This window comes from Blennius ocellaris (genome assembly GCF_963422515.1).
Source record: "Blennius ocellaris genome assembly, contig: SCAFFOLD_65, whole genome shotgun sequence".
Taxonomy (NCBI): domain Eukaryota; kingdom Metazoa; phylum Chordata; class Actinopteri; order Blenniiformes; family Blenniidae; genus Blennius; species Blennius ocellaris.
Genome location: NW_027662213.1, coordinates 312501 through 328424, shown reverse-complemented (window position 1 = coordinate 328424; position 15924 = coordinate 312501). Strand labels below are relative to the sequence as shown.

Below are 15924 nucleotides of genomic sequence, written 5' to 3'. Positions count from 1 at the left end.
CCTGCACTGTGCTCTTCGTCCTGCTGGACGCCTCCATCACCTCCGTCCTCTACGTGCACGGCTCACGCTGGTCCACCTTCGCAGAGGATGCTGTGGACTTCAGCATCCTGCGCAGTGAGCTGGACCTGTGGGGGGCGGTGCTGCTCCGGGCCGGCCTGCTGCTGGGCGCCGCCGCCGGGGTGACCCGGAACCGGCTGGACGGCCCGCCGCGGGTCTCCACCTGCGCCACCGCCGTCCTCCTGCTCTGCATGGTGCAGGTGACCTACGCCCTGGCCAAGCTGCTGGTGCTGAGCGAGCTGGGCCCGCTGGGCCAGCAGCCCTGGGTGCTGGGCCTCACCGCCTGGACCTGTGGGGCCTCGCTGGGGGTCACGCTGCTGTGGGGGCTGCTGGGGAGAGGAGGAGCAGGAGGAGCAGGAGGAGCAGGAGGAGCAGGAGGGAGGAGACCTGAGGATGCTGAGAAGCTGCTGGAGACGGCTGGGGAGGAGGAGGAGGAGGAGGAGGAGGTGCAGAGCAAGAGGAGCGAGGAGGAGGCGAGCAGCTCTGGAGCCACGCTGGGACGTCTGCTGTCCTACTGCAGGACGGACGCTGGCCTGCTGGCCGTGGCGGTGCTCTTCCTCCTCGTCTCCGCCGTGTGTGAGTTTCCTCAACAAGCCGCTCGCTGCCAGGTGGAGACGCCTCACAGCGGGGGGGTCAGACACCTGTCAGAGTCAAAGCCACATTCATTATCCTGTTCTTATCCATACTACAATGTGTACAGGATATACAGAGTTTCAAAATGCAGTTTCTCTCTGGCCCGTGGTGCCGTGCAGTAACATAAAAACGATGCGGTGCTGGTGCTGGGTGGGGGGGGTGGGGGGGGGGGGGGGGGGGGTGCTGGATGCCTGCTCTCCTGAAGTCCACAACCATCTCCTCCGTCTTCTCCACATTCAGGAAGAGATTGTTGTGGCTACACTTCATTGCCGGGCGGCTCACCTCAGTCCTGTAGTTCATCGTCGTGGAGTCACGGGTCAGCAGGGTGACGAGGAGGGGGCTCCGCACACAGCCTTGGGGGGGGGGGGGGGGGGGGGGGCATGTTCAGAACGATGGTGCTTGATGTGTTTCTACCGACCCGTACTGCTTGTGGTCTCCCAGTCAGGAAGCGTGGTGTCCAGACCCAGCCGGAACAGTTTGTCAGTCGGCTGTCGGGGGAGGGTTGTGTTGAATTCTGAACTGAAGTCAATGAACAGCTTTCGAACATAAGAGTCTTTTTTTGTCCAAATGTGTTAAAGCCGTGTGAACGGTGGTGGCGACGGCATCACTGGTTGAGTGGTTTGACCGATATGCGAACTGAAAAGGGTCCGGGGGGGGGGGGGGGTCGGGCAGCCCTGATGTTTTCTAGAACTGGCCGTGCGAAGCACTTGGTGAGGATGGGGGTGAGGCAAACTGACGGCAGTCGTTGAGGCAGGAGGGCGGCAACTTCTCTGGGAGCGGGATGGCGGAGGTGGCTCTGAGGCCTCTGGGGACAATAGCCTGACTCGGCGAGACGTTGACGATGTCTGTGAGGACGTCCATGAGTTCGCCCAGACGCACGGTCTCTCGGCACCCGGCCACGTCTTTTGTCAGGACCAGGAGCTTCGTGGGTGTTGATCCCGCAGAGTCCATCAATGATGTGATCCGAGGCACTGAGGCGGGGGAGGGGAAGGGCCTAGTAAGCTCTCTGGGGGGTGAAAACCTGGTCTCGTGTAACGTTTCCTCACGTAGGAAAGTATGGGTACGACTGAAAAGTCCCTCTTTTCTCCTTGTCTATCGACTTTCACTGAACCTCCTGGATGACGTCACGGGGTTAAGGAAAGGTGTTAGGAGGCTTCCTGAAGGAGTTAAGGGAAGGTGTTAGGAGGCTTCCTAAATGAGTTAAGGAAAGGTGTTAGGAGGCTTCCTAAATGAGTTAAGGAAAGGTGTTAGGAGGCTTCCTAAATGAGTTAAGGGAAGGTGTTAGGAGGCTTCCTAAATGAGTTAAGGAAAGGTGTTAGGAGGCTTCCTAAATGAGTTAAGGAAAGGTGTTAGGAGGCTTCCTAAATGAGTTAAGGAAAGGTGTTAGGAGGCTTCCTGAAGGAGTTAGTGAAAGGTGTTAGGAGGCTTCCTAAATGAGTTAAGGAAAGGTGTTAGGAGGCTTCCTAAATGAGTTAAGGAAAGGTGTTTGGAGGCTTCCTAAAGGAGTTAAGGAAAAGTGTTAGGAGGCTTCCTAAAGGAGTTAAGGAAAGGTGTTAGGAGGCTTCCTAAAGGGGTTAAGGAAAGGTGTTAGGAGGCTTCCTAGAGGAGTTAGTGAAAGGCGATCACGTTAATGTGACAGTCGGACACTTTCACTGAGTGACATCATAATAAAGCGACGGAGGTACAAGTCAGTGACGTCTGCTGTGGCAGGAAAAGAACTACACGTTTGTGAAGCATCAGTGTTTCCTAGGCTAAAGGAAGCATCAGTGTTTCCTAGGCTAAAGGAGGTTCTAAAGGAAGCATCAGTGTTTCCTAGGCTAAAGGAAGCATCAGTGTTTCCTAGGCTAAAGGAAGCATCAGTGTTTCCTAGGCTAAAGGAAGCATCAGTGTTTCCTAGGCTAAAGGAGGTTCTACAGGAAGCATCAGTGTTTCCTAGGCTAAAGGAAGCATCAGTGTTTCCTAGGCTAAAGGAAGCATCAGTGTTTCCTAGGCTAAAGGAGGCTCTAAAGCAAGCATCAGTGTTTCCTAGGCTAAAGGAAGCATCAGTGTTTCCTAGGCTAAAGGAAGCATCAGTGTTTCCTAGGCTAAAGGAAGCATCAGTGTTTCCTAGGCTAAAGGAGGTTCTACAGGAAGCATCAGTGTTTCCTAGGCTAAAGGAAGCATCAGTGTTTCCTAGGCTAAAGGAAGCATCAGTGTTTCCTAGGCTAAAGGAGGCTCTAAAGCAAGCATCAGTGTTTCCTAGGCTAAAGGAAGCATCAGTGTTTCCTAGGCTAAAGGAGGCTCTGAAGGAAGCATCAGTGTCTCCTAGGCTAAAGGAAGCATCAGTGTTTCCTAGGCTAAAGGAAGCATCAGTGTTTCCTAGGCTAAAGGAGGTTCTAAAGGAAGCATCAGTGTTTCCTAGGCTAAAGGAAGCATCAGTGTTTCCTAGGCTAAAGGAAGCATCAGTGTTTCCTAGGCTAAAGGAAGCATCAGTGTTTCCTAGGCTAAAGGAGGTTCTAACAGAAGCATCAGTGTTTCCTAGGCTAAAGGAAGCATCAGTGTTTCCTAGGCTAAAGGAAGCATCAGTGTTTCCTAGGCTAAAGGAGGTTCTACAGGAAGCATCAGTGTTTCCTAGGCTAAAGGAAGCATCAGTGTTTCCTAGGCTAAAGGAGGTTCTAACAGAAGCATCAGTGTTTCCTAGGCTAAAGGAAGCATCAGTGTTTCCTAGGCTAAAGGAAGCATCAGTGTTTCCTAGGCTAAAGGAAGCATCAGTGTTTCCTAGGCTAAAGGAGGCTCTAAAGCAAGCATCAGTGTTTCCTAGGCTAAAGGAAGCGTCAGTGTTTCCTAGGCTAAAGGAGGCTCTGAAGGAAGCATCAGTGTCTCCTAGGCTAAAGGAAGCATCAGTGTTTCCTAGGCTAAAGGAAGCATCAGTGTTTCCTAGGCTAAAGGAGGCTCTAAAGGAAGCATCAGTGTCTCCTAGGCTAAAGGAAGCATCAGTGTTTCCTAGGCTAAAGGAGGCTCTAAAGAAAGCATCAGTGTTTCCTAGGCTAAAGGAGGCTCTAAAGGAAGCATCAGTGTCTCCTAGGCTAAAGGAAGCATCAGTGTTTCCTAGGCTAAAGGAAGCATCAGTGTCTCCTAGGCTAAAGGAGGCTCTGAAGGAAGCATCAGTGTTTCCTAGGCTAAAGGAAGCATCAGTGTTTCCTAGGCTAAAGGAAGCATCAGTGTCTCCTAGGCTAAAGGAGGCTCTGAAGGAAGCATCAGTGTTTCCTCAGTCTTACTGTTGTTATTGGAGCTCAGAAGGACGTGAACAGTGACGATCAGAACTGCTGTAGCTCAGTGACTGCTACTCAATAACCACACACTCCAGTAACGGTGAGCGGTGCTCGTGAACCACAACGGCGTCCCGGCACCAGGCCTCGTTGACGTAAACACAGAGCCCCCCCTTCGTGGGCCTCCCCTCAGCTCGGTAGCGTGTTAGCCGCTTGCGCTGTACGGCCGGTTGTTGTTGTTAAGCCGGGTTTCCGTAAATACAAAACTGCAGCAGCCTCTCAGTCTTCTGAGTGTTTAGTAGGACGGACGTAGTCCAGCTCGTCATCCAGAGAGCGTACGTTGGCGGGGCTGTCTGGCAATGTGGGCTAGCTGCTAGCCGCTAGCCTACCTCCGCCGCTCTTTTAGCTCAGGATCCACGTTCAGTCCCATTTTCAATTCAAACTTCAAAGTTTCTCTTGCTTGTGGTACAAAGTAAGTTTACATGATGGAAATATCTGTATTTTTTTTAAACCTGAACAATCGGTACCAACAACTACTGCACCCCCAACATAGAGCGGTTTAAAGAGTTTCTCCTGTGGCTGTTGCATTCTGGGTGTTTTTACGCCGTGACAGCATGACTGAGGCCAGACCAACAGTTTGAGGATTCATAGGATGACGTCGTCAAACTCATTTAAAAAAATCTGTTTTCTTTGTAATGCCCACTAATTGCTTGGTGGTTCGTCAGGACCGGAGCCTCTTGGGGGAGTTTTGGCGCCCGGATTGTATGTTCTTTAAATGATCCTGCTTTGGTTTCGTCGCCATGGCAACAGACGCTGATCTCCTCCATGAGGTGCCTCTCTCATCCGCTTTGCATGGGACATTTTCGTGGCAGTTTATTGGGATTTATTCGTAAACGGTTTGCCGTTAACGTCCCAAAATCTAATGGATTAGTCCCTGGATGATGACAAATCACCCCCAAATTCCCCGATTTCATGCAATTTGGGTTAATCGTTTTTTGCAAAAAGTTGGTCAAATACATATATACATACCAATAAATGCTCGCACACAATAACATAACTTTCCCCTAAACTCTGCTGTGGTGAATCAGTTTTTCATTAAGGACGCAGAAATAGTAGTACCGTATTTTCCACACTATAAGGCTCAACTAAATACCTCAAATTTTCTCAGAAGCTGCCAGTGCACCTTATAACCCGGGTGCCTTATATATGGAAGAATTGCTCTACTCTAGACTGCTATTTGACAGCTGAACAACCAGAAGCTTTTATTTTGACAACTCTAACTTCACAACTGGATCTTCAGAGGACGACACTCCACACAACACCTTCATCACTCATGGTTGCACACCAACATTCTAACAAACCAAAATAAACTAGATGAAATAATGACTCCCTAAACTGGGGAACAAAAACACATAAACACAATCAACACAACACCAAGCCCAACAACAACCCACAATAACCTCCAACAACACAAAACATGAATTCCCATCATGCCTTGCATCCTGAGCTCCTCAGTGCAGCCGATAGCTGCAATGAATTATGGGAGTTTCTGTTTGTGGTGTTTTAAATGTAATTATTGGGGGTTCTATTTGGTTTGTGGTGTCGGTAATAATTGTGTTGTGTTGTGTTTTTGTAGCTTAGTTCAAGTAGTTTAGTTTATTACCGGTAGTTGTAAGTTGTCAACCAGCAGTGAAGAAGGTTTTGTGTGTAGTGTCGTCCTGGCATAGGCTGCAGGTAGGACTATCAAAATAAAGTGTGTGCACCTCTCTGGGTGTTAGAATCAGTGGAAAATGTGACCTAATGGTTACTGACCACTGATCTATTCCATGCGCCTTATAATGCGGTGCGCCTTATATATGAACAAAGTTGTAAAATGTATCAATCAATGTAGGTGCGCCTTATAATCCGGTGCGCCTTATAGTGCGGAAAATACGGTAGTTGATTTATAGTAAATGAACTGAAGTGTGTTTATGCTCTGACTTCACCAGGGGGAAGCTGCTTTAGCTCATGAAAAGTGTTCAGTGAATCAATGGTTCAGTGGTTTTGAGTCTTGATGAGTCTCAACTTCCTTCTGAAAAGTGCTGAGGCAGCGATAAGCTCTGAGGAGGTTTCATCCGATGACCTCTGACCTCCAGGTGAAGCCTTCATCCCCCTGTACTACGGCAAGGCCATCGACAGCATCGTGGTCCATCAGAGTATGGAGTACTTCATTCAGCCCGTCGTCACTCTGATGGCTCTCGCTGTGGCCAGGTGAGTGTCTCAGCATCCGTCTGTCTGTCCATCTGTCTGTCAGTCTGTCTGTCTGTCCATCCCTCTGTCTGTCTGTCTGTCCGTCAATCAGTCTGTCCGTCCATCTGTTCATCTATCCTTCTGTCTGTCCATCCATGTGTCTATCAATCTATCCACCCATCTGTCTGTCCAACCGCCTGTCCATCCGTCCCTCCGTCCCCCAGCCCAGTTCACCAGTCAACTGACTTTTATCAACTTTAACAGTGAAAATATCCTTTAACCGAGGTAACCGGTCCTATGACCTGGTGGAGTTCTGAAGTATCCTGGAGGTATTTAGTCTTGAAGTATCTTGGAGGTATTTAGTCTTGAAGTATCTTGGAGGTATTTAGTCTTGAAGTATCTTGGAGGTATTTAGTCTTGAAGTATCTTGGAGGTATTTAGTCTTGAAGTATCTTGGAGGTATTTAGTCTTGAAGTATCTTGGAGGTATTTAGTCTTGAAGTATCTTGGAGGTATTTAGTCTTGAAGTATCTTGAAGGTATTTAGTCTTGAAGTATCTTAGAGGTATTTAGTCTTGAAGTATCTTGGAGGTATTTAGTCTTGAAGTATCCTGGAGGTATTTAGTCTTGAAGTATCCTGGAGGTATTTAGTCTTGAAGTATCTTGGAGGTATTTAGTCTTGAAGTATCTTGGAGGTATTTAGTCTTGAAGTATCTTGGAGGTATTTAGTCTTGAAGTATCCTGGAGGTATTTAGTCTTGAAGTATCTTGGAGGTATTTAGTCTTGAAGTATCTTGGAGGTATTTAGTCTTGAAGTATCCTGGAGGTATTTAGTCTTGAAGTATCCTGGAGGTATTTAGTCTTGAAGTATCCTGGAGGTATTTAGTCTTGAAGTATCTTGGAGGTATTTAGTCTTGAAGTATCTTGGAGGTATTTAGTCTTGAAGTATCTTGGAGGTATTTAGTCTTGAAGTATCTTGGAGGTATTTAGTCTTGAAGTATCTTGGAGGTATTTAGTCTTGAAGTATCCTGGAGGTATTTAGTCTTGAAGTATCCTGGAGGTGTTTAGTCTTGAAGTATCTTGGAGGTATTTAGTCTTGAAGTATCCTGGAGGTATTTAGTCTTGAAGTATCCTGGAGGTATTTAGTCTTGAAGTATCTTGGAGGTATTTAGTCTTGAAGTATCCTGGAGGTATTTAGTCTTGAAGTATCCTGGAGGTATTTAGTCTTGAAGTATCCTGGAGGTGTTTAGTCTTGAAGTATCTTGGAGGTATTTAGTCTTGAAGTATCTTGGAGGTGTTTAGTCTTGAAGTATCTTGGAGGTATTTAGTCTTGAAGTATCCTGGAGGTGTTTAGTCTTGAAGTATCCTGGAGGTATTTAGTCTTGAAGTATCTTGGAGGTATTTAGTCTTGAAGTATCCTGGAGGTATTTAGTCTTGAAGTATCTTGGAGGTATTTAGTCTTGAAGTATCCTGGAGGTATTTAGTCTTGAAGTATCCTGGAGGTATTTAGTCTTGAAGTATCCTGGAGGTATTTAGTCTTGAAGTATCCTGGAGGTATTTAGTCTTGAAGTATCCTGGAGGTATTTAGTCTTGAAGTATCCTGGAGGTATTTAGTCTTGAAGTATCCTGGAGGTATTTAGTCTTGAAGTATCTTGGAGGTGTTGAGTCTTGAAGTATCCTGGAGGTATTTAGTCTTGAAGTATCTTGAAGGTATTTAGTCTTGAAGTATCTTGGAGGTATTTAGTCTTGAACCGGTCCGACCTGTCAGTCTCATGAGTAGAAACGTCTTCAGCCTGACTCGTCCTCCCTGTTGAACCTGAGCTGCTTCCTGGTGGGAGGAGCCTGAGCTGGAAGCTCCGCCTCCATTGTACTGGTAGAAAAGCTGGGAGCCTTCAGGAAATAATGAAAATAGAATATAAGAAAGACATTTTGCATTACTTCTGTCAAATAAAGCTGCTCAGTTCAACATTAAAGGACTCATATGTTAGAATAACCGTCTTGTAGGGGAGCACCTTGTGTTTGTCACGCTGGTGTTGAAAATGTTTGATATTTTTTGGGGGACAAGACTTCAAGACGTCAATAAGTTAGAGGAGCTCGTGTTTTAGGAATTAATTGGGGCGACACATGACTTGTTTTATTTACTAAGTTTGCTCATTGACTCAGTAGCAGCTTGTTCAGTTATTATGATTCATGCTGAGAGAGAGATTTTTTTTTTTTTTTTGATTTTTAAAACACTTTTATTTACACTAGATTGTCAGAAGACGGTTACATTGTGTGTCAGACATTTTTGTTTACAATCATTTTTTTAAAAACCGTGCAAACTGCAAATCTTCGTTTTTTAAAAAGCACAGAATGTTCTTAAAACACCAGACCTCTTTAAAAGAATTCAGGTTATTGTTTTGCTTAAAAAAACGGTATTCAAGCCAGAGTCTGGATTTGACATTGACTCGCCACACTTCCATGACATCCTGCCCTTCTTTGTTCTCCATCATGTTCCTCCTGCTGACGTAGATTGCCATCTTGGCCTCACCTGAGAGGAAATTCAGGAGCTGCCATTTTTCTTTTGCGCTTTTTTTATAGCCAGCTCCCATGATAAAATTCCTCTCAGTAAAAACAATACTAAAAAGACTAAAAACCATTGTTAAAAGAGTGAAGAAACCTGTGAGTCTCTTGCACCCGATAAAAACATGGAAAACAGTCTCTCTCTGTGCACAAAATGGACAAGTGTTTAAAACAGCAGGGTTAATGATGGAGATAAAAGCGTTTGAGGCGATCGCACCATGTAAAATCCTCCACTGAAGGTCTCCAGTCCGTTTCTTTAAGGGGGGTTTGTAGAAGATCCTCCACTGTGGACCAGGTCCGCCCTGACCCAGTCTTTGTGACCACACAGTGGAGGGTCTGTTGCTCAGTCCACCCTTGTGGATGCTCTTCACACAGTTCTGATAAAATGTTCGTTTGTCTGCCTTGTGCAATGACAGTCTCTCAGGCTGTGTGGTTTCTAGGAGGGGGCCGGACAGTCCCCCCAGCTCCGGGCTCAACAGGACCTCGGGGAAGGGGTCTGCAGCGTCCGGGGAGAGTTCTCTCTGGTCGTACTTCCTCAGGAGGCTCCTGTCTCTGGCTGTGAGGACCCTCCTCCAGGTCTCCAGGAGCCTCTGGGACACCCGGACAGACTGCAGCTTCAGGAGAGAGCCCAGGGCCTTGATGTTGCTCAGGTCCGGCCCCACAGCATCCACAAGCTGACCCACGGTGAGGGTCCCAGACTGGATCAGCCTTGCCGTCAGCCCAGGAGTTGTCGCTCCGCTGATGTCCAGTCTGGCTCCGTGGATCAGGGGTTCTTTCAACAGCCAGTGCAGAGAGTCGGCTTTCAGGCACCTTCTATGGGTAAATAGAGCCCAGCATTTAAAAATACTTTGATAAAATGGAGGAAGCCCTTTGAGATTTAGTAATTTGGGATCAGTTAGGAACAGAACATTATCCAACCCCAACTTACTGGCACGCCTCAGGATGCAGCTGGCCACGCCTCTCCACACCAGATCTGCCGGGCCTGTGAGGAACCTCTGCAGGAACTGGAGTCTAAAAGTGGCAGTCCGGCTGGCCAAGTGGACAAGGCCCTGACCCCCCTCCTCTCTGTCTAAAAAGAGCACCCCCTGTGGCACCCAGTGCAGACCATCCCAGAAGAAATCTACTATTTTCTTTTGAATTTGAGCCAGGAGACCTGGAGGAGGGTCTACACAGGTGAGCCGATGCCACAGCTGAGATGCTACAAGATTGTTTAAAACAAGAACCCTGCCTCGGAGTGACATTTTTGGGAGGAGCCACCTCCACTTGGAGAGCTTACCCTCAATCTTTTCCGTGACGGTCTCCCAGTTCTTCTGAACAAATTGTTCTTCACCCACATGTATCCCTAAATATTTTATACCATCTCTTTTCCATGTTAAATTCTGGGGAAGAACTGGGAGACCGCCATGCCACCTGCCGACAGCGAGGGCTTCACTTTTTTCCCAGTTAACCCTCGCTGCTGATGTCACATTAAAATCTCTGATTATTTTATTTAAAAGGTCTATTTCTTCCTGGTTCTTGATAAAAACAATGAGGTCATCCGCATAGGCGGATAAAATCACGCCTTCACTAAAACCTGGTAAAAACACCCCCCCCACACTAGAACGTATCTTATTGAGGAGGGGTTCCAGAGAGAGTGCATAGAGCATCCCAGACAGAGCGCAGCCCTGTCTGACACCTCTGCACACTCTAAAAGGAGCACACAGACTGCCGTTGAACTTCAGCACACTCTCAATGTCCCTGTACAGCACCTTGATCTTGGCTATAAAACCAGCGCTGAAACCGAAGCTTTCCATGACCCTCCAAAGGAAGTCGTGTTCAACACGGTCAAAAGCCTTTTCCTGGTCTACTGAAATCAGACCAGCATCTATATCCAGAGAACTAGAGACTTCCAAAATACCCCGAATCAGGTGGATATTATCCACCATGGACCTGCCGGGGACACAGTAGGTCTGATCCCGGTGGATGACCTGCTCCATAGCTCTCCCCAGCCTGGAGGCCAGGACCTTGGAAAGGAGTTTGTAGTCCACACAGAGCAATGACACGGGGCGCCAGTTTTTGATGTCCTGCAGGTTCCCTTTCTTAGGGAGCAGAGTGAGGACTGCCCTCCTGCAGGACACTGGCATGGAACCAGAGGCCAGACATTCATTGAATACGTCCAGGACATCCTTGCCCAGGATGTCCCAGAACGTTTTATAAAATTCAGCGGTGAGCCCGTCAATCCCGGGAGACCTGCCCGTTGGCATTGCCTGCAGTGCTGCCCGCAGCTCCTGCATTTCTAGGCAGGCCTCCAGATGTTCGTTGGTCTCCTCGGAGACTTGAGGCAGTTCCCTCAGGAACCCCTCGAGGAGACCTTGCTCCTCCTTGTACTCGCTGTTGTACAGGGACGCGTAAAAACTCACCGCTCTCTTCCTCATCTGGCTTGGTTCCGAGATCTCCTGCCCCGTGTCTGAGAGCAGTGTGTGGACCACTTTCCCCTGGCCATTCTTTTTTTCCAGGCTGAAGAAGAAGCTAGAGGGAGCATCCATCTCATTGATATTTTGGTACCGGGACCGGACCAGTGCGCCCTGCACTTTAACGTTCAGCAGGTCGGCTAAAGCCATTTTTTTACTTTTGAGGCTTTCAAAATAGCCTCGATCTCCTGTGGACTCTCTTAGATGTTCTAGTTCCACTATCTCGGTCTCTAGTTTCTTCAAAGATCTGGTGATGTCACTTGTGACATTTAGGGTGTGCTGCTGACACAGGAGTTTGATTTGGGTCTTACCGTGGTCCCACCACTGCCTAAGACTGCTAAAATCACCTTTCCTCTGTCTAAAAACCTCCCAAAAAAATGCTAAAGCCTCTCTAAAACTTCTGTCTAAGGTTAAAACTGAGTTAAAATGCCAGTAGGCGCTTTTCGGTACAACATTCCGGACACAAATACTATTTAAAAGTAAACAATGATCAGTAAAACCAACAGGTAAAATGTCACATCTCTTAAAAACATTAAAATGATGTTTAAAACAATAAATACGATCTAACCTGGCTGAGGAGATCCTGCTCTCTCTAAAGTGGGACCAGGTATACTGACGGCAGTCTGGATGCATCCTTCTCCAAACGTCCACTATGCCCTGAGAGTGGACCAGCTGCTTCAAGGCGTGTTGAGAGGCTGGATGAGGCTCTGCATGGTTGCGGTCTAAAGCCGCGTTTTCCGTACAGTTAAAATCCCCACCCAGAAACAAATAGTCCTCCGACCCACACCCACTTACCACCTCAGTTAGCTTGAGGAAAAACTGCTTCCTCTCTGCACCGGCTGTTGGGGCATAACAATTAATAAAAACACATTTAAAATGGTGGAACTGAGCTTTAACTAAAAGCAACCTCCCCCCTACACAGTGCTGGACCTCCAGTGAGTTGGGGTTAAAAGCCCGGGAGAAGAGGAGGCCCACTCCTCCACTGAGAGGAGTGTGGTGGCTCAAAACGGCCTCCCCTTTCCACTCCTGCCTCCACTCAGCCTCATTGCTAAAATCGCTATGGGTTTCCTGAAGGAACAGGACGTCTATCTTTTTGAGTGTGGCTGTCTCATAGATTGTTTGTCTTTTCCTCAGATCTCTGGCTCCGTTTACATTTAAAGTACCTAGTTTAAAAACATCCATAATAAAGGAGATGTTTAAAACCAGGATAAAAACAATAACATTAGTTAAAATAAACTTGGCTGTCAGCTTCATCTCGTAGCTGTTTTTTTGTTTTCAGCACAAGTTTCCTGAGTCTAAAACCCTCCTGCTCTGTGAGGCCAGACTCCTGTCTGCTGCTCATATGGAGTCTGGCCGAGAAAATAAAAAGACTGAGGTCTGGGAAATGCTCCTCTATTTTCACTCCGTGCTGATTTTTTGTCTGTTGTAAAAAGATTTTAAATTTTTCTGCACTGTATGGTATTTTTGTTGTTTTTTGAGAACTGTTAAAAGAAATATCGCTGCTGTCTGACACACTTTCACTTTCACCGTCTTCTGACACTCTGTTCTCTCCACAGCTTTTCTTTGCATCTGTGTTTTTGGTTTTTTTCCTCCTTTTTGTAGGTTTGTTTTTTGCACTCTTTTCCTCCTCCATTTCTGCCTCCTCCACCTGCTCAGCCCAGGCTGCACTCTTTCCTGGCTCCTCCACCTGTTCTGCCCTGCTGCTCCTTCCTGCCTCCTCTCCTTCCTCCTCCACCTGCTGCTCCTCAACAAGCTCACTTTTTTTGTTGTCTCCTACTTTTTCTCCTTTTCTTTTTTCTCCCTCCACCTCACCAGTGATATTTACAATTGTTTCATTCACGCTGCATTCAGTGCCATTCACTCTTTCTTCCTCCTCCCCAGCCCCACCCGACACACTCTCCTCACTCACGCTCACATTCACACATTCACCCGGTGTATTTACATCACTCACCCCGTGCTTGGTGCTCTCCTGGTCGGTCACAGCAGCGCGTCTCCTCGGTGAAGCCCGAGGAGCGGCGATCGGTCGCTCAGATCGAGCCCCGGCCACCGCATCTCCCGGGAGCCCGGACCGCGGAGTCACCGCCGGGGGGGGGGGCCCCCCAGGCGGAGGTCCGCGGCCCCGGCACCGGGGTAGCGGCAGCCGCGGCGGCAGCCGCGGCGGCAGCGCCGGGGGTCTCCGCAGAGCCGGGCTGAGTCGACTCAGCTCGCAGCGGACAGGATTTCACCGTGTGTCCCTCCTCACCGCAGCCGAAACATTTCATTCCAGCTGAGCTCGCGAAAACAATGTAGTCATAATCATTTCCTCTCACACGGAAACGGAGGCTGAGCTCCTCACACCGGTTATTGAGTATCATAAAGACTTGTCTCCTGAAACATGTCGTGTGTTTCAGCAGCGGAGACTTAATTCCAGAGGCGATGTCTTTGTAGCTGGAAACTACTTTGCCAAATCTGGAAAGCTCCTTAGTTAGGAGCTCGTCTGGCGCATAAGGAGGGACATTGGACAGGATGACCCGGACAGCCGGCTGAGACAGCGGCTGCACCTGGACGAACCTGTCCGACACGGTGATTCCCGTCTCCACTACGGAGTTGGCCTTCTCCACCTGGTCCACAAAGACCACCACGGCACCGTTCATCCGGGCCGCCGCCTTCACGCTGCTGTAACCAACCTTCTCCCCCACAGCCAGAGCAACCTGCTCCACGCTGCAGGGGAAAGGTGCAGAGATGCGCACCCCGTGTTTGCGGGTGAGCTTCCTGAGCTCCGACATGGCGGCAGCCAGTCCCCGGCAAACACGGACCACACAAACCCACCGAAACCCAAGAAAGATTGAAATAAAACAAAAGGTGCTCTGTGATTATTAAACTACAGTGATTGTGAACATTAACAAAGAACAGAACAAGAAAAAAAATCACATAAAACTGTGACAAACGCTCCCCGCTCACACACGCTCCCAGCCCTTCCGCACTCCCAGCATGCACCGAGAGAGAGAGAGAGAGAGAGAGAGAGAGAGAGAGAGAGAGAGAGAGAGAGAGAGAGAGAGAGAGAGAGAGAGAGAGAGAGAGAGAGAGAGAGAGAGAGAGAGAGAGAGAGAGAGAGACACAATATTCTGATTGGTGGGGGGACGGTGTAATGTCCCTCTGTCCACCAGGGGCAGGACATTTTTCTGTGCAGATGGATGAATGTCATGTGACCTCCGGATCTATTAATTTAGTTGAGGCTCAAATATTTCACCCAGTGTCATTACGCCCTCTCTGACCGTGCCTCCTCTTCCTCCTCCTCCTCTTCCTCTTCCTCCTCAGCTCGGTGGCGATGGGAGTGCGAGGAGGTGTCTTCACGCTCGTCTTCGCCAGGTTAAACCTCCGACTCAGAAACCACCTGTTCACAACTCTGATGAGGCAGGAAATTGCCTTTTTTGACGACAACCACACCGGTACAACACACACACACACACACTTATCCCCTCCAGCGCTCAAAAGGTTTAGAAATGAGGTTTAAAGTCCCAGTGAAATGTAAAACACTACTTTGTAAAAAACGATAGTTGTGGTTCTACTTGTAAGGTTCCTCCGACTCTGCCCCACCACTGTTGTCGCATAACAAAGTTATTTGAATTTTGAATCTCCAGCCGAGGAAGTCGGGGGAATCCTTCTTCTTCGTGGGCGTGACGTCAAGAGTTGTGCAGATCTCCATCTGTTGTGTTTATATCGGCTTGTTTCCTCTTAAATATCAACGTTTTTACAGTGTTTTGAAGTTATAGTCGGCGTTTTATGAGCCTTGATGAAAGATTGAGCCTGGAAGAGACCAGAGGGAGGAGAAAAGGAGCACGGGCGGCGGGAGAGGCTAGTGGCTAGCGGAAGCCGCTAGCTCGGGCGGCTAGCGGGAGCCGCTAGCTCGGGCGGCTAGTAGACAATCAAGTAATACCTGGGCTCATCTTCGGTGATTCCACAGTCTTCTAGCTCTTGGACGTGTTGGATCCAGGAAGCCGGTCGTTCTGCCAAAAGTCAGGACTCAAAGCCTCAAAGGTGAAAAGTGGCGGCTGCTGAGGCGAGGAGACGAGGACGAATGGAGGACGAAGCGTCTTCTGCTTCCTCAAACATGTTCCAGACGGGGTCACCGATGGCAGAACCACCTTCTGTGTCTTCTTCATCAATCACTGGGTTTGAAATGACCATGATGATGAAATCTGGTTCAATTCAGCCTCTTCGTGGTCAAAACTCTGATCCTCCATAATGTAAACACAACTTGGGCGTGTGCACAACTCATGATGTCACTCTGTTATTGTCAGAAGCTCCGCCCAGCAGAGGAAATAGCGCCGTTTATCGGCTATGTTCTCTCAGATTGTCATGTTTTAACATTTACCCTTCAGCCAGTTAGCAGGAAAACGTCTCTAGAAGCGACACCAGAGTGTTTTGGAGGTGGAACCTTCATTTCACTGGGACTTTAAGGTTGATGTGCTGTTCCCCGGTGCAGGCGACATCCTGTCGCGCCTGTCGGCCGACACCACGCAGGTCAGCGACCTGATCTCCCAGAACGTCAACGTCTTCCTGCGCAGCGTCATCAAGGGCACCGGATTCTTCATCTTCATGCTGGGGATGTCCTGGAAGCTCACGCTGGTCACCGTCATGGGCTTCCCCTTCGTCGCCCTCGTCTCCAGGCTGTACGGCGAGTACTACAAGGTACTGCAAGGTGACGCCGCTCCCCCGATAGCATTCTCATCACAGTTCTTCTCACTCCAGCAGACGGCGACGTTTAT

General features: G+C 48.5%; 1 protein-coding gene across 1 annotated transcript in view; it reads left to right on the top strand.

The window, feature by feature from the left end:
- Positions 1-5: 5 nt before the first annotated feature.
- The window catches only part of abcb9 (ATP-binding cassette, sub-family B (MDR/TAP), member 9), a gene marked incomplete at its 5' end in the record, with an annotated part of 40435 nt that continues 24516 nt past the window's right edge, over positions 6-15924 (top strand). The window contains 4 exons of the mRNA XM_080521342.1: positions 6-633; positions 6074-6188; positions 14474-14604; positions 15642-15847. Coding sequence (XP_080377468.1) covers positions 6-633; positions 6074-6188; positions 14474-14604; positions 15642-15847 — 1080 coding nt within the window. The remainder of the gene's footprint in view (positions 634-6073; positions 6189-14473; positions 14605-15641; positions 15848-15924) is intronic.